The sequence below is a fragment of the Neophocaena asiaeorientalis genome, unplaced genomic scaffold (genome assembly GCF_003031525.2).
Source record: "Neophocaena asiaeorientalis asiaeorientalis breed wild unplaced genomic scaffold, Neophocaena_asiaeorientalis_V1.1 scaffold7, whole genome shotgun sequence".
NCBI lineage: Eukaryota > Metazoa > Chordata > Mammalia > Artiodactyla > Phocoenidae > Neophocaena > Neophocaena asiaeorientalis.
In genome coordinates this window covers 6737580-6756695 of record NW_020185337.1, presented here as the reverse complement: position 1 = coordinate 6756695, position 19116 = coordinate 6737580, and the positions used below count along the sequence as shown (strand labels likewise).

General features: G+C 39.3%; 1 protein-coding gene across 1 annotated transcript in view; it reads left to right on the top strand.

Annotated features, from left to right (window-relative positions):
• The first annotated feature begins 8442 nt into the window (after positions 1-8442).
• ELMOD2 (ELMO domain containing 2) overlaps positions 8443-19116 on the top strand; it is a 28963-nt gene continuing 18289 nt past the window's right edge. Inside the window, exons 1-3 of the mRNA XM_024736226.1 lie at positions 8443-8554; positions 9689-9836; positions 11741-11769. Of these exons, the coding sequence (XP_024591994.1) occupies positions 9695-9836; positions 11741-11769 (171 nt within the window). The 5' untranslated portion in view covers positions 8443-8554; positions 9689-9694. The remainder of the gene's footprint in view (positions 8555-9688; positions 9837-11740; positions 11770-19116) is intronic.

The following is a 19116-nucleotide window of genomic DNA, read 5'->3' as shown; positions in this document are numbered from 1 at the left end:
GCGCCACCAGGGAAACCCTCAACCTCTATTTTTATTTGCTAAATTGGCAACCCTACAGACAGCAATAAACTAAAAACCTTGGTGCGTTTCAAAGTGGTAACGCACACGGTCCATTTGAGAAAGTTCAGGTGCTAAACCAGCGCTCTAAATTGTTGATCACGTCTCCGTCATCTCATCCCTTTTCAGCTTCGCAAAACAAATACTTTAGGGAGCCTTCCAGTGTGGCTCAAAACTATAACGTAGGACACGAAAAAGGAGAGATTTGCTGGCTGTGTAAGAGGAGTTCTTTAAGTCAGACCTTCACATTTCCCTGAAAACGCTGGGGAAGGAAACGACGAAGTGTGGGGAAAGGTGGGCACAGAAGGGGCCCCTGAACCTCTGAGAGAAAAGGAGCCTGCAGACGCAAGAGAGGACCGGGCAGCCGCGCACACCAACCATTGGTTGGCGCGCGCGCCCGGCGGAGGTCACAGCCACCCGGTGGACCAGGGACACCCGTTACAGTTTAACTGCCGGCGGACAAGGGCGTGGTGTGTGTGGGGGGGAGGGTGCCCTACATCTGAAAGCTCCTAGTACGTCTCTCCCCTTCTCTCCGACCCGGCCTCCCCAGTCATCCCGGAGCCCCGAAGCCCGGGAGGCGAGAAGCAAGCGAGAGAAGCCAGCCGCCGCTTACTGTTGTGAGTCATCCTGGAGATGCAGAAGCAGGAGAAACTGAAGAGCAAGACGGCGACGAGCGCGGCCAGCAAGTTCACATGCCTGGTCCTCATGGAGCTGACTCGACGGGCTGCAACCGACAGCACGACGCGAAGAGCAGAGCGGCAGCGCTCACGCTGCCTGCAGAGGATGGACACGCACGGCGCCTGCGCCCCGCTCCCCGGCGTCGCGGGGTGGCGGACCCCCTCCCTCCCCCTTCCCTCCGGCCACCCTGCACACCAGCCCTCTGGGAGCTCGCTTCACCGAACTGCACCCTTTGCCTCCTACCCTACGGCTCGGCACTTCCGAGTCCTGAACCGCTTGCCAGGGCTGCTGGTTATTAAAAGGGAGAAACTATGGGAAAGCTCCCCACTGCCGGGCTCGAGGTGAGTGCTCAATAACTTTATTGTCCTGTAGTAGGAAGTGACATTTGTGCCAGACTCTGGGCTAAACAGTTTGCATATATGATCTCGTTAAGTCCTCACAACATTTCAGTCTTTTTTTAAAGGTGTGAAATGAAGATACCAATAACATCTACCTAATATGCTATGATTATCTTCATTTTATACTTAAAAAAAAATGGGGCTTCCCTGGTGGCACAGTGGTTGAGAGTCCGCCTGCTGATGCAGAGGACACGGGTTCGTGCCCTGGCCAGGGAAGATCCCACATGCCGCGGAGCAGCTGGCCCGTGAGCCATGGTAGCTGAGCCTGCACGTCCAAAGCCTGTGCTCCGCAATGGGAGAGGCCACAACAGTGAGAGGCCCACGTACTGCAAAATAAAAATAATAATAAAGCTTGTGTTTCCATATTAATTTTCTGTTTGGATCATCTGTCCATTGGTGTAAGTGAGGTGTTAAAGTCCCCCACTATTATTGTGTTACTGTCGATTTCCTCTTTTATAGCTGTTAGCAGTTGCCTTATGTATTGAGGTGCTCCTATGTTGGATGCATATGTTTATAATTGTTATATCTTCTTCTTGGATTGATCCCTTGATCATTATGTAGTGTCCTTCCTTGTCTCTAGCAGCATTCTTTATTTTAAAGTCCATTTTATCTGATATGAGTATTGCTACTCCAGCTTTCTTTTGATTTCCATTTGCCTGGAATATCTTTTTCCATCCCCTCACTTTCAGTCTGTATGTGTCCCTAGGCCTGAAGTGGGTCTCTACATTGTAGACAGCATATATATGGGTCTTGTTTCTTTGTCTATTCAGCCAGTCTGTGTCTTTTGGTTGGGGCATTTAATCCATTTACATTCAAGGTTATTATTGATACGTATGTTCCTATTACCCTTTTCTTAATTGTTTTGGGTTTGTTTTGTGGGTCTTTTTCTTCTCTTCTGTTTCCCGCCTAGAGAAGTTTCTTTAGCATTTGTTGTAAAGCTGGTTTGGTGGTGCTGAATTCCCTTAGCTTTTGCTTGTCTGAAAAGCTTTTGACTTCTCCATCGAATGAGATCCTTGCTGGGAAGAGTAATCTTGGTTGTAGGTTTATCTGTTTCATCACTTTAAGTGTATCCTGCCACTCCCTTCTGGCCTGCAGAGTTTCCACTGCAAAATCAGCTGATAACCTTATGGGTATTCCTTTGTATGTTATTTTTTGTTTTTCCCTTCCTGATTTTAATATTTTTTCTTTAAATTTAATTTTTGTTAGTTTGATTAATATGTGTCTTGGTGTGTTTTTCCCAGGGTTTATCCTGTATGGGACTCTGTGCTTCCTAGACTTGGGTGACTATTTCCTTTCCCATTTTAGGCAAGTTTTCAACTATAATCTCTTCAAATATTTTCTCAGACCCTTTCTTTTTCTCTTCTTCTTCTGGGACCCCTATAATTCAAATGTTGGTGCGTTTAGTGTTGTCCCAGTGGTCTCTGAGATTGTCTTCAATTCTTTTCACTTTATTCTGCTCCTCCGCAGTTATTTCCACCATTTTGTTTTCCAGCTCACTTATTTGTTCTTCTGCCTCAGTTATTCTGCTATTGATTCCTTCTAGTGTACTTTTTATTTCATTTATTGTGTTGTTCATCTGTTTATTCTTTTGTTCTTCTAGATCTTTGTTAAACATTTCTTGTATTTTCTCAATCCATGCCTCCACTTTATTTCCGAGATTCTAGATCATCTTTACTATCGTTACTCTGAATTCTTTTTCAGGTAGATTACCTATTTCTTCTTCATTTATTTGGTCTTGTAGGTTTTAACCTTGCTCCTTCATCTGTGACATATTTTTTGCCGTCTCATTTTTTTTTTTTTTTTAATGAGTGGGATTGTGTTCCTGTCTTACCAGTTGTTTGGCCTGAGGCTTCCAACACTGGGGTTTGTAGGCTATTGGGTAGAGCTGGGTTTTGGTGCTGAGATGAGGAACTCCGTGAGACCTCACTCCGATGAATATTCCCTGGGGTCTGAGGTTCTCTGTTAATCCAGTGGTTTGGACTCAGAGCTCCCACTGCAGGAGCTTCGGCCTGACCCTGGGCTCGTGAACCAAGGTCCCGCAAGCCGCCGGTTCACTTTGGGGTTCCTCCCCTCTTCTTGGGCTTCAGAGTCTCCCACCAGCGGCCATCAGGCGCCCTAGTTGTGGGGAGATGCTAACTCCGTGTCTTTCCACACAGCCATCTTGACTCTGCCTCTCATCAGGAACTTTTTGAGTCCCAAAATCCCAGTGGTCGCCACGAGGTGGCAGTATTATATTTCATTCAAAGCCTCCAATTTGCATGTATTGTGTCAGAAACATTTAAAATTATGTATGAATGTGTGAGAATCGTAGGGTCTCAGCAGAATCCTTGGGCCACTACCCATTACATATTTTTCATAGCTTGCCAAATATTCCTGTAAGGTGTTGTGTCTCCTTTTTATTGACAGAGTCCTGGAGGGGGAGTAATTTATTGTTTACCATTTATAAAACACCTCTGGTGGCCCAAAGTTATTTTTAGAAATTTCACTGATTTCACTAAGCTCTAAATCTTTTTAATTTAATCTACCGTCTTTATTTTCCAAGCATTGTTTTGCTTACCAATGTGTACGTGTCCTATTTTTTTATTAATTTTTTTTGGAGTATAATTGCTTTACAATGTTGTGTTAGTTTGTGCTGTACAGCAAAGTGAATCAGTTATACGTATACAGATATCCCTTCATATATACACTTCTATGTATAAAATAGGTAACTAATGAGAACCTACTGTATAGCACAGGGAACTCTACTCAGTGCTCTGTGGTGACCTAAATGGGAAGGAAATCTGAAAAATAGGCTTTAAATCTTAACTAGATTGATTCATCTAGTCATACATGCCATGATAGCTCTCAAATCTCCTGAGTTTCTCCTTCCAAGGTGGGGAATGATCATAATGTAATCAGTATAATGAATTAATTTTGATGGTGATCATATCTAAGTCCACTCTCACCAAATTGTAGCAGTGAGCTGGAGAGGCCAGATGTCCTTGAAGAAGGACCATAAATATATTACACATTCCTTCTCATGCACAAGCAAACCGATCTCATTCTGAGAGTGAGATCAAGAAGATAGCATAGCTGAAAAGGGAACCCTCCCACACTGTTGGTGGAAATGTTAATTGGTACAGCCACTATGCAAAACAGTCTGGAGGTTCCTTAAAAAACTAAAAATAGAACTACCATATGATCCAGCAATTCTACTCCTGGGCATATATCCAGAAAAGTCGGAAAAAAAAAGTTACATGCACCCCAATGTTCATAGCAGCACTATTTACAATAGCCAAGACATGGAAGTAACCTAATGTCCAACGACAGATGAATGAATAAATAAGATGTGGCACATATAGACAATGGAATATGACTCAGCCATAAAAAAGAATGAACTAATGCCATCTGCAGCAACATGGATGGACCTAGAGATGATCACACTAAGTGAAGTAAATCAGACAGAGAAAGACAAATATCATATGATATCACTTATATGTGGAATCTAAAAAAAAAAACAAATCAACTTAGTTGCAAAACAGAAACAGACTCACAGACATAGAAGACAAATTTATGTTTACTAAAGAAGAAAGGGGAGGGGGAATAAATTAGGAGTCTGGGATTAATAGATACATACCACTATATATAAAATAGATAAACAACAAGGATTTACTGTATAGCCCATGGAACCATATTGAACAATAACCTATAATGGAAACGACTCTGAAGCTGTACACCTGAAACTAACACCATATTGTAAATCAACTATAGTTAAGTAAATTTAAAATAAAGAAGGTAGCATAGGTGAATCTATCACAAAAGCAGCTTGTTTAGCTTGTTGAACGTTAGCTTGTTCAACGTCTTAGGCAGTTTCTACAGTGCTTGGCAGAACAGACACTAATTTAAGTCATGGTAACTACCTTGTTCAAATCATGATGGCTAACAGTTATTCCCATGGGTCTTTTCTCCTGGGCCACAGAGGATTAATAGAAAGCATTAGTGGAGATTCTGCTCCCATTGTTTCCTAATGAGAGATGAGATTTACTGTGTCCTTCCCCAATCTGACACTGCCTGATATTTACTCCAAAGGAAGGTCTGAGCAATTTTCAGGGCTCCCATTTTGGGCGTCTAATTAAAAATCCATAAAGGGCAGACTTCTCTGTCTCTTAAAAGACATTTGGCTTTAAGCTGGTAGTGACAAGGAACTTCATCACATCTACTGTAATTACAGATTCAGATACAAGGAGGCACTGGGTAGTTCCTACTTTCTTATTTCTCCAGCTTCAGCTTCATCATGATTCTGGTGCTGCCTACCATAACATTTTCATTTGCTCCAAACTTCAATTTTCATACCTTAGTATTGCCCTTCCATTCCCCTGATGATATTATGGTACATTTTGCATCATCGTTCGATAATCCCCCAGAGGTTTTCCACTGTCCTCCGCCGCTCAACATAAACTGTATCATACAATCTTGGACCTCCTAACAGGGGTCAATTGTCCCTGTGCTAAATCCACCTTATTTCCCTATTTCAGCATCCTTAGCCCTAAACTCATCCAGGCTGCGATAATTGGAACAGATCTGATAGATTAACTTAGGTGAGGCCAACACAGGAGCCTGAATAGTTTTCCCTGCTCCCAACTATTGTTAATGTGCCACCAAACCCTCTGTAGGGAATCTGTCAAAATTCTTGCTTCCTTACTCTCCCTCACCCTTTTTCTTTTAAAAAAAACCAATCATATAAATAGTTCTACCTGATTCAATGGTTATTTCCTTTGTTCTGGTTAATATCTTCACCCCAGCCGATTAGCTTAATTTTGCATAGCTTAAATTTTCATTGGTAAACCCCGTTACTAGTAGCTGTGAGAACAAATTTGCCTTGGCATTCTGTGTATTTCCTTGTCCTTCCATTAAAAAAAATTATATGGGGAATCCATACACGAGGGGTTCCCCCTAAGCACAGTGTCTAACTTAGTTTCAGGAAAATGCAACACAAATCATCATAAAACCAGTCAGGGTTGCCACTGTCCATAACATTTTTAATGCTTCTGCAGAAGTAATCCATTTCACTGTTAGTGAAAGGAGTATACAGTTTTCCTTCTCAGTATAAACTCGCTGTGTTCCAGACTTCACACACTCCACAAGAGGGCTTGATATTTTATTTGGGTCCTCCATGGATCAAACCCCAAACACTGTAACAAATTGTTGATTAACAGTCATACAAACAACTCTTTCCATTAAGCAGTTTCTAAAATCAACAGTGCCTTTGTTGTTTAGTCTGAGCATCCAAGAAAAGCAGAGATTCCTCAGTACTACACAAAAATATAACCAAACTCCATTACACCATAGCCTCTTTCTTCCATGTAGGTGTATCTGATAAGGCCTGGTAGAAGCACACAATTTAGTTCAGAGACCTAAGTAGGTCCCACTTTCTCCTTGAAGCCAGAATTCTAATCTTAGGATCTAACCACCATTTAGCCAGCCACAAAGAAGAAAGACAATAAAATGAGAAAGATAGAAGGCCAATAGGCACAGGACTGGTTTATTGTATCTGCTAGTTATATGCAAATGAATTCATGGAAGAGAGAAGAGGAAATCCATACGCACATGGCATTTTAATAGACAGTGATCCTGCTTCCAATAAATGCAGTTCAACCAACTTCTCAGGTTCTGACCAAACAGGTGAGCATTCTCCTCTCTTGGAGAAAAACATGGATAGAAGTGGGCCATCAGGTAGCATGGAGACCAGCAGAAGGGTTCCTCTCTGCACCACCACCCCCAACTCTCAGTGTAGCATATTGAAAAGGTAAAAGGATTTTATAATTGTACTACAGAATTATTTCACTTTCTATTCTATGAAGGTTTTGTGTAATAATAGAGAGACACCTGAAATATAGGTTTGTTTCTAGTTCTTAATTTGACAATTTCGCTGTGTACTTTGCCTTTTTGAATCTTTTTATGTACAATAAAAAATATTCATTGAGATGATCTTTAAGTTCCTTTCAAGATCCGAGTCTGTTTTATTATTATAATATATGTCCAGATTTCATTACCAAGTTAGTTGCTTCTATGGGGCAGGGATGATGGCTTATGCACCCTTCACATGTCGAGCGTTTTACAATTAGCACCTTTTAAAAAAATGTTGTTTGAGGTGTGGAAAAGTGTGCACTGCTGCTTCAGTTTGTGCTAACAAGGGGATGGAGGGGGTGTATATATATATTCGCATAGAATGTCCCTGAAGGTACAAACAAGCAACTAATACTGGTTGCTTTCGAGAAAGGAGGATGAGGGACCAGGAGTTGTGCATGGGTGGGTGGAAGTTATTTTTCAGTGTAAATTGTCCTTTGTACTTGTATTTTACTCTCCCCTTGTTCTTTCTCCTCCAGGCATACTGCCCTTCTTGCTATTCCTCCACCTTATGAAGTATGTCTTTGCACTTGCCTTTCTAGTGTCTGGAATACTCTTCCTCCAGATACTCTCACTCCCTTACTTCATTCTGAACACTGGTCAAATGTCACCTTAACACGGAGACTCCCCTGTCTACACTGTATGTAGAAACTCTCCCTCCCTTCCCTAATACCCCTTTAGTACCACTTGACATACTAAATATTTGCATTTATTTAATGTATGACTCCCTCTTAGAACACTGCCTGATGCATCAACGGCCAATTAACAGATACTTGAATTAATGAATGTACTGTTTGAGGTTGGATTTTTTTTAAAAGTCATGTGCATAAGTTACTTTTTCAAGAAAAAAACAGCTAAGGAATAAATGTTCCATGTACTATTAGATGTTTATCATTACAGGACAAAGTCTAAACTTCTTTACTCAACGTACAGGGCTCTCCGTATCTGCCACGTAGTAGCCATGGGCAAGTCATTCAACGTAAATTCTGTTTCCTCATCCATAAAGTGGGACTGTTACTAATTACTTCACAGAATTAAGATTAAATGCAGGTGAAAGCACTTTTGTTACCTTGGCGGTATGAAAGTTACGCAAAGCACATCGCTTCTCCCGTGCTTGGAATCTAGGAGTAAGTACACCGTTTCAGCTTGCGCAAAAGACCTGAAATTTAAGGCGAGAAAAATCTACGGAGCCGCTCTGCCGAAGACCGATCTTTGGCGCGGGGCGTGCCACAAGGTAGTGGTTGCCAGGGAAACCGTCGGGCGTCCCTAGAATCCGAGCACGCGCGGCGGGGCAGCCCAGCTCGACATGCTTTCAGAGATAGCGATTGGTGGAGCTCGGGCCAATCGGCCAGGGCGGCGGGGCGGGGCCGGGCCGTGTGCCGGGGAAGGCGTTCCCGCCGCTTCGCTCCCCGACTTCCGGGTCGCGGTGCTTGCAGGGAGCGTACCGCGAGTAGCGTCGTTTCCGTTGCCGGCAGTTTGCAGTCGGGGAAACCGAGGCAGCTCCAGCTCCTCCTAGTTCTTCCCGTTCCCGTGAGGTGGCTGCTGTTTCTTTTCCTCTCGCCCGGTGCAGCTTGGGTGCGGCTGCGCTGAAGGCGCGCGAGCCCCGCGGTGTCCTACGGAAAGTCCCGCGGGGCTGCCGTGCCGACGGGGCTTTGTGCGAGCGGTTCCCTCCCACTCGCGGGCAGGGCACGAGCTGGGCTCGGCCAAGCTCCGGGAGGGGGGCTCGGCGGCGCAGCGGCTCCCAGAGGGCTGGGGAGCTCAGGCGCCGTGAGGCAGGCGTTCCCTCCGCTTTGCAGTTCGGCTTCTTTTGTCCTGATGAGCGTGGACCAGATGGATTCATTTTAAAATCACAGTTGAGCAAGTCTCTGTGCACTGATTCTGCACTAACCTGCGGGGATCTCGAATTTGACAGTCCCTCGGGAGATGATCTGTCTGTGGGAATGTTTAAGGCAGGAAAGAGATGAGCATTTTTGTTTTTAAGTAACTCCTCCTGACTTTCATTTCCCTGACCCCGCTTCATTTAGGAGCCGAAGATTTTTCTTATGGCATAAAGATTCAGTTTTATCGAGGATGTAGTCTATTACCCTTCTTAGTATTTCTGCCGTTCACCTGTTGAATGGAAAATCAACAATTAGCCAGGGTGTGATCTATTCCGTGTTCAGTTTGTGTACTTCATTTGTAAGCCATATGTAGTGTTTTTATTTGCTGCCATCACCTGACTGTGGGACAGCTGTAACTGGGATTATCCACAGGGGTTAAGAAGACTTATTCTTTATACAAACAATTCTGATATATGGTATATTTGATTTAATTGTTGCTTTAGGTGGGGTCCTTTTGTTGTTGAACTGTTGAGCCCTGTTCTCAAAGAATAAGAAATTAAATAGTGAACTGAGGGCTTGGATCTAAGTAAGTAGTTTGATTTTTACAGTTAATTGTTTAAAATGATAAATTAACCATTTGGCCAGCATCATTTAATTAATCTAAATGGTATATATTACACCTGGCATTGTTTTCTTAGATGCCCAAACACTACTACAAAATAGACACAATGGAACAACATTATATCTATTAATATAATATGGGATTTGATGAGTTGGATACACTAATTTTTTCTCTTTTTCTAAATCCAATTTAAGGTCGTTAAACCTGTCATATATTTCCTTCTCCAGGAAAAAATGTTTATTTCTTTGTGGGAGTTCTTCTATGGGCACTTCTTTCGATTTTGGATGAAATGGCTCTTACGACAGATGACTGGAAAATGTGAATTGCAGCGAATTTTTGATACCTATGTAGGTGCACAAAGGACACACAGGATAGGTAATGTTTTTCGAAAAAGGATAATTAAAAACGAATAAAAATTTAACTCTGAATGAATATTTTTCTCAGTACTGATAGTGACAATAGCGCTTGTGTATCACGATCAAGTCACTTAATCTCAGTTTCATGATCTTTGAAATCTCACTTTGAATCCTTCCAGCACTAAAACTGATTCTATAGAAAAAGAAACTATTATTTAATTCTGCATCTGTGCAAAGAATTATCTTCTCTGGCTCCTGAAATTCATCAGTTTTCCTTAGATTATGGTTGCAACCTACTTTCTAGAGAAAAATCTCTATACTTCTATAAGCCCTTTGAAATTTTCACTTCAGTAAAGGAGATCCATTTTTATATTCAGCATCCTTCAATCTTTTAATCTCTTATGCAGTTCATGAAAGAATAATAACAGGTATCTAGTGATCCCTAGGAAAGATTAGTAGACTAAAAATCTGCACTGTCCCATACTGTAGCCAATAGCCACATGTGGCTATTGGACACTTGAAATATGATTAGTCTGAATTAAATGTGCAGAACTAGAAAATATACTCTGGATTTCAAAGGCTTTATGTGAATGTAAAGGTATCTCATTAATAATTGTTTACTTTCATTGTATGTTGAAATGATAATATTTTGGATCTATTGGGTTAAAATATATTAACATTACTTTTATCTGTTTCTTTTACTCTAATATGGCTACTAGAAAACGTTAAGGTACACATGTGGTTCGCATTTGGGCTTGCATTATATTTCTGTTGAACAGTGCTGCTCTAGTACCTTCTAAAATTGATCAGCTTTCAATACTTACTTGAAAATATGGCTTTAAATTAGAACACAGATGAGTGAGAAATATGATTGAGATCATTTCTCTTTGGCCAGAGTGAGGCAGACCAGGGATGGGCTGCAGTTCATGTTCACTGTGTCAGATGGAAAATCATGACTTAACCACAGCCTCTTTTGTGTTGAACAAGTGTGCTTCAACTAAGAAATCCACCGCTGTAAGATTTGAGGAGTGCGTGTTGGTAGCCAAGATAACAGGGGAAGAATGGCAGAGTAAGGAGAGAGTGAGCCTCAGGGCTGCTAGATGATTGAAGTTTAATTACCTCCCTAGATTTTTCACAACTTTGTAGCTGACTTAAATTATTGCCTGCTCTTTTGATTTGCCCTTTTGACTGCTCTGAGAAGAGCAAAGTACCTCTTGATAAGAACTCTTAGTAGTATTGATTGGTTTTTTATATTATGGCGGAAGAACATTTTAAGACTTTATTTTGCAGCAAGAACATTTTTCTTGAATTTTTCAAATTGCTGAGAAAAGGAGACTGTTTACTATTTGCCAGAAAAATTTGTAAACAGACCAGTAAAAAACGTTCTTGTGATTCTTGAAGCAGAAAGCAAGAACGAGAAAGCTGTTTTGCTTTTTGTCTGGTTAGAGAATGGTTGTCCAGATAATCTAAAGTCTTCCTTTTTGCCCCTTTGTTGTATGTTTTGTTTGCTAGCTCTTCAAATGTAAACGCTTACTTCATAAGGCTAACACATGAAAAGGTAGGATAGAGCACTCTCACTGTATTCTTAAGATGAGTTTCTGGAACCCAAGCTATTCTGAGGTAGCCGTGGATGAATTTGCAGCAGTTAGTAGACACTTGGGGGCCCGCACAGAAACAGATGATTCTGGGGAAATTAGGTTGGTCTTACCTGTTTGGCTCTGGTATGTGTGTTGGGTTGAGAATTTTGGAATCATACTGTAAGGATAAAATTTTTTAATGTTTGCTATGTTATTCATGTAGAAATTATATCTTCTGGAACTATTAAAGTAATTTATTACTGGCTTGATATTTATACTATTTGTTTGCAGAGTAATTCACAAACAGCATTTAAGTAATAATATTCTTTTTTTTTTTTCATTTCAGAAAATTCCTTGACATACTCCAAGAATAAGGTAGGATCATATCAAGGTGATTATTCTAGACAACTTAACTTGGAGATACTTTTTCTTTAAAAGAATGTCTCAATTTTAGAGTGAATTATTTTTAATGTCCTACTAGAAGAGTCTTTGCTGTAAAGAGTATTGAGTGAAATTTTCCCATCTTAGAAGAAATATTCTATTTTTTAAAACCTTTTTTTTCTGTGTGTGTATGTGTTTGTGTGCACTACTCATGCACAAAGAAGGTATTTGAATAATTTTTTCTGTTCTGAGGTTTTGCTTGTTTATTTTACCTCAAAACTTGTTAGATTTTGGGAAAGCAGGGTCTTAGGGGGAAAACTTTCTAATAGACTGTGTCCTTAAGATAGGTTTGGATAGTTATAGAAAATCCTGGGGTCATGTACCTTTTGATCCAAAATAAGTCATACCTCATACTGTTTATTAGTCAGTTGCTGCTGTGTAACAAACTTATAAAATCTCAGGGCATAGGTTTATTATATAATTGCATTATAAATAAATGCATTATTTATTTCTTGCTCATGTGTCTGTGGGTCAACTGGGGAAGCTCTTCTTCAAGCTGGTGCCAAGTTCAGGTCTGTTGTAGTTGTCTCATTGTGGGACCTAGGTTGAAAAGGTACCTGGGAAATATTCTTCTCACAGTTAATCGTTGAACGTCCAGCCACAGAGGCATATTTTAAGTTTTCTTGTGTCATGTCCATTAATATCCCTAAAGTAAGTTACATGGCCAAGCCCAAGTCAAGGGGTGGAAAAATACATTATGCCCACCATGAGGCCATGTTAGGCATGTGGGTATATAATTCAATTACACAGGAGTGAAAAACAGGGACCAATAATTCAGTCTACCACATGCTTCCCTATAGTGTTTTGCAATATTTTTTCTCTGTGTATAGATTATTTGGTGTGGCAAAGTTAGAGTATGGAACATGTAGACCATTGTTTGAAATCCCATAGTAGATCACAGCCAGCACTAAACAACAACAAAAGGAATGGAATAGAAAATAATTAGAAAACAGCGGTCGTAGTAAGGTTAAATATGGTTTCATGAAAATTTAATTTTAGTTATCTGTGTGTGCATCTAATTCTGTTTTAGATATCCGTATATATGTTTGTATTTGGTCATGATGTACAATGTGGATCGAGAATATAGGGTCAAAAATTGTTGATTTGCTACTGTCTAGTGATATTAATATGAGTTACTGATTCATGCTGGAAAGAAAATGGACACTGCTGAATATTGCAAGCATATCTGTTAAGTTTTGGAGAGTGACCTATAAAATAGGTGCTTTACTGATTTAGTTAGTCTTTTATTTATGAGTGGTCAATTTGGGAATAACTCATATACATGAGTCTAGAGTCCTACCCCTTTGTTTAGAATCCTATAAAGTGATTAATATTCTTTTTTTTAAAAGTGAGACTGTAGGGATCTAGAAAGTTAACAAGTTGCTCATTCTAAAAATTTGTTTATACCTATCCACCCGTGTAGTTCCATTAATTGAAACTTCGGATGCAATTTCACAAAGTAACAGTATCATAAATTGTAGATGAAACTCTGGAGGGTTTCTGGAACTGGGAACTCACTTTCACATCTGTCTGTGTAACCATCATTACCAAAATTGATTGTAATGACATTTTTGGTCGTAAAATTTACTTATGGGATTTTATATGTGGTAAAATTACCCCAAACTTAAGTGAGACTGCACACAAGATGATACTTTTTAAGAACTCTAGTGCCTTGGTCAAATCCTTGAGCGAAGATTTGAATGATTGCCGTATGTTCAACATTCCACCAGGGTCTTTGGTATATAAAAAAAAAAAAAAGACTGAAATCTAATGTAATTAAAATCAGGCATTTAGAGACGGAAGAGGTAAGTGTGGGCTGAAGTGTTTGGAGGCTTTAAGGTAGTGGTTACAAGTTAAAGAAAATAAAATGTTCATTATCTTTTATCTCATTTACTGGCAATTAAAGTTCACTTGAAAAGTAAACATTAAAATTGTATTCTTGGGCTTCCCTGGTGGCACAGTGGTTGAGAGTCCGCCTGCCGATGCAGGGGAGGCGGGTTCGTGCCCCTGGCTGGGAGGATCTCACATGCCGCGGAGCTGCTGGGCCCGTGAGCCATGGCCGCTGGGCCTGTGCGTCCGGAGCCTGTGCTCCACAACGGGAGAGGCCACGGCAGTGAGAGGCCGGCGTACGGCAAAAAAAATAAATAAATAAAGTAAATATAGAACTACCATATGACCCAGCAATCCCACTACTGGGCATATACTCAGAGAAAATAAAAAAAAAAAAAAAAAAAAAAATGTATTCTTATGAATTTATTATCTAAAAATATAAATTGCTAATTGTGTTTTGGAGGGCATACTAAAAAGGAATAGTCAACAAATGGGTAGTTAAATACTTACGGAATTAAATCACAGGAGCTTTGCTTTCTTGCTGTTTTAAATCTAAGGTAAACTTGTCAATAAGCTAATGGAGGAAGTCGCATGGGTTTAAATATACAATTTATGGTGTGTATTGTGTCTCACTTGTATATTTCATTTACTTTGTAGAGTCAAATTGAATTCTGATTTTGTGATATTTCTATTAACCCGCTCTACTTTTATATTCCTATGAAAAAAATCTGAGTTCAGATTCTGATTGTACCACTTTCTAGTTGTTTGTGCAACTTACTCATTTTCTCATTGTCAAAGGAGGTATTAATATCCACATGGTTGTTTCAGGATTAGAAATCTCATTATAATGAAAGCAGCCTAAGAGAATACCCAGTACCTGATAGGTATCACTAATATTATGTTAGTGATGATGGGATTAAACCAACATACACTACAAAATTTTTAGAAGTTTAAAATATGCATGAAAACCTCTTAGTTATTTAAATACTTAACATTACCAATGATTGCTGTGAATAAAAGTGATTTTAATCTATTAAGGCCAGTTCCCTGAAGCAGTGATAGTGTGGTCCTATTGGGTTGTGAATTGTTCTGTAGTGGAAATTCTTTCCTTGATTGTTAAAAATTGAGTCTCGTTTGCTTGTATTTTACATTAGGACCAACCACTTATCAATTATATATTAAGGATTACTAAAACTTTGGGATTTATAAATGAAAATGAAAACCTTTTTAGAACTTGAGGAGTCTAGTTCAGTATTCTGCTAAGAGGTCTGGCTGCTATTCAATGTATGGTAATGTTGCAGAGCTCCACTGTACTTATGCATATATGGGTATTTGAAAAATTTGAAATTTAGGGAGAGAACACTTTGTCAGTCTAGTCATGTTTTTGATTGGCTGTTGTTTGGTTAGAGCTGCTGTCTTAGCTCTTAAATAGTAATGATAACATTCTAGCTATTGAATGATAAAGTAGTTTTATAGCATCAGTTTACTTGTCTGTGCATTGATGGTATAGTAATGCACATTTGCATATTTTTTGGTCTCTAATTTTCCAAAATTAGACTTTAAGTATATAACCACATAGGCATTGTGGTTCAAAAATGAAACATTCACACTCTGTGGTTACACTAACACAAATGTATATATAATTTCCCCAGATTTACTTGCATGGTGAAACTCATTGTTGATGTTTGTTGGCTATAAATATAATTTGGCTAGTCATATAATTTATAACTTACCATCAAGGTAGGTATAATAAAAAAAGACTAGATTACTTTTATGTTAATTGAATGTTATTTTGTAATAAAATCATATGCATAAGCATATATTATTTTCTTACAAAACATATAAGTGATTTGTATATGTTGCTTTCTTGTTGTTTATTATCACCTACTTTTTCTTTAGCTCTAAAGTAAACATCATGGGGAAAAGGGTCTTTGTATACTTATGTAGTTTTAGGTTAAAAGAGAAAGTTTTAGAATTGCTGACCTAAGAAATTCTTTAAGTCCTGGATATTCCAGTATTGAATATACCTTCATGAGCTCCATGAGAACTTAGACAATGTTGGGATACATGAGAACTTAGAAAATGTAATGGGTTATATTTCTCCTCTATCCAGCTGTTATTTTGTTTTTGATTAGGAACCAAAGATCTACCAAAAGTTTAGAGAATAAGACAGAGATTGACAGATGGATAAAAAAGCAAGACCCAACTAACTGAATGTTATTTCAAGAAGCATACTCGAAACATAAAGTCACAAACAAATAGAAAGTAAAAGCGTATACCGTGCAAACAATAAGCATAAAAAAGCTTTTGTGGCTTTCTTTTAGAAAATATAAACCTGGAATGTTATTGGAGACTAAATCTTTTTTTTTTTTTGGTAATGATAAAATGGCTAATTTATCAAGAAAACATAACAGTATTAAATGTGTATACACTTATGAACAAAGCTGCCAAATACTTGAAGCCAAAATAGACACAGCTAGACGGAGAAATATATGAACCCACAATTGCAGCTGGAAACTTTACTGCATTCTCTCAGTAAACGATAGTACAACAAGAAAAAAAAAATCGGAAGGCTCTATACAATTTGAACAATACGATTAACCATCTTGACCTAATTGACATTTATAGAGTGCTACACCCAACAAATGCAAAATACATATTCCCAAGTACACATGGAACAGTCATATAGATATATACTGGGTCTTTTAAGTCTCAGTAAGTTTCAGAGGGCTGAATGCATACAGAGTATGTTTTCTGTCTCCAACAGCATTAAGTTAGAAATAAGAGGACTTCCCTGGTGGTGCAGTGGTTAAGAATCCAACTGCCAATGCAGGGGACACAGGTTCAGTCTCTGGTCTGGGAAGATCTCACATGCCACGGAGCAGCTAAGCCCGTGTGCCACAATTACTGAGCCTGTGCTCTAGAGCCCGCTAGCCACAACTGCTGTGCCCACTTGCCACAACTACTGGAGCCCACGTGCCACAACTACTGGAGCCCACGTGCCTAGAGTCTGTGCTCTGCAACAAGAGAAGCCACTGCAATGAGAAGCCCATGCACCACAACGAAGAGTAGCCCCCACGTGCCACAACTAGAGAAAGCCCGCGCGCAGCAACGAAGACCCAAAGCAGCCAAAAAAATAAATTAATAAAATAAATTAATTTTTTAAAAAAAGAAATAAGAAAAATATAACATCTAGAAAATCCCCAAATATCTGGAAATTAAGAATCTGAGTAACCCATGGATCACAGAAGTACTCACAAGGGAAATTTAGAAAGAGAATTGAAGTGAATGGTAATGAAAACACAACATATCAATTTGTGGAGTACACCCAAAGCAGTTTTTAAAGGCCTGAAATCAGTGAGCTATGCTTATACCTTAAGAAACTAGAAGAGAGAAAATTAAACCCAAAATAAATAAAAGGAAGGATATAATGAAAATAAGAAACAATTAACAAAATAGTAAACAGATAAAAATAGGAAATACCACCAAGCTCAAAAGTTGATTCTTTGAAAAAATTAGTAATGTTAATAGCCCTCTAGGAACACTGATCAAGAAAGAGAGAAAGCCCAAATTGCCCATATCAGGAATGATAGAGGGGGCATCACCACAGCCTGTAGTCACTAAAGTATAAGGAGGTGCTATGGACAACTTGATGCGAATGAAGTCTATACCTTAGATGAAAGAGACAAAGTGCTTGAAAAACACAGTTTAGCAAAACTAACACAAAGAAATAAAACAATTGAAATAGCCGTATACCTAATAAATGGAATCTGTAATTTAAACATTTTGCACCAAAAAATCTTCCAATATTAGCTTCACTAGTGAACTCTTATCAAACGTTTAAGAAGAAAAAATAATACTGCTATTACATAAGCTCCTAGAAAATCGAGTAGAAAGAAACATTTTATGAGGCCAGTATAATCCTGATATTAAAACCAGACAAGGACACTGTATAAATGAAAATTACAAACCAATATCCTTCCTGAATATAGATAGAAAAATTCTTCATTAGCAAATTGATCCCAGTAATATATAAAAAGAATAATATGTCATGACTACATTTTCAAAATCAATGAATGTAACTTACCACATTAACAAAGTAAATTAGAAAAAGAAGATCATTTGAGTAGATACTGTAAAACTGTTTTGGCAGAGCTCAATACCCATTCATGGTCAGAAACACTCAACTAACTAGGAGTAAAAGGAACTTCCTCCTCCTATTAAAGGCCATCTATGAAAACCCTGCAGCTAGCATGATAGGTATACAACACTGAATTATTGAATGCTCTCCACACTCAGTTGGGAACAAGGCAAGGATGTTTACTCTCCTTTTATTTGGCATTGTGCTAAAGGTCCTAGGCAGTGTAGTAAGGGAAGGAAAAGAAATCTAAGACATAATGATTGAAAAGAAACTGTCTTTATTAACAGATGACATAGTTTGTGAGTATAGAAAATCCTAAGAAATCTATAAAATTAACCAGCATTATTGATAAATGAATTTAGCAATGTCGTAGGACACAGTATGTCCCCATATGTTAAGAGCAAACTTTTGGAAAACAAAAAACTGAAAACAAAAAAACAGTTCCACTTACAGTAGCATCCAGAAACGTAAAATACTCAGGGATAAATATAACGAAAGCTATGCAAGATGTCCGCGTTACGACTCCTTTTCCTGAGAAAACTTAAAATGGAAAGATATACTGTGTTCATCAATTGGAAGAGTCAGTATTCTTAAGATGCTGATCCCCAAACCGACCTATGGATTCAATGCAATTCCAATCAAAATCCCAGCAAGCTTTTTTTTTTTTTTTTTTTGTTGTGGTATGTGGGCCTCTCACTGTTGTGGCCTCTTCCGTTGCGGAGCACAGGCTCCAGACGGGCAGGCTCAGCGGCCATGGCTCACAGGCCCAGCCGCTCCGCGGCACGTGGGATCTTCCCAGACCGGCACGAACCCGCGTCCCCTGCATCAGCAGGCGGACTCCCAACCACTGCGCCACCAGGGAAGCCCTCAGCAAGCTTTTTGTGAAGGGAGTGGCAAGCTCATTTAAAGTTTATACAGAATTTTAAGGAAACTAGTATAGCCCAGATAATCTTCTAAAAGAACCAAGTTAGAAGATTTATACTGACTTAAAGACTTTCTAGGCAAATAGATAAATATAACAGATGAGAGAACAGAAATAGACCATACATAATTTTTTAACAAGGATGCTAAAGCAATTCAGTGAGGACAGGAAAGTATTGGAAAACCAATAAATAGTGCTGGAACAACTGGATATCCAAATTGGGGGAGGGGAGGCTCCTATCTCCCTCTACATGTGAAAATTAATTTGATATGGACTTTAGAGCTATGTTTAAACCAAAACGTTAAGGCTTCTCAAAGAAAGCATAGGAGAGGGCTTCCCTGGTGGCGCAGTGGTTGAGAGTCCGCCTGTCGATGCAGGGGGACACGGG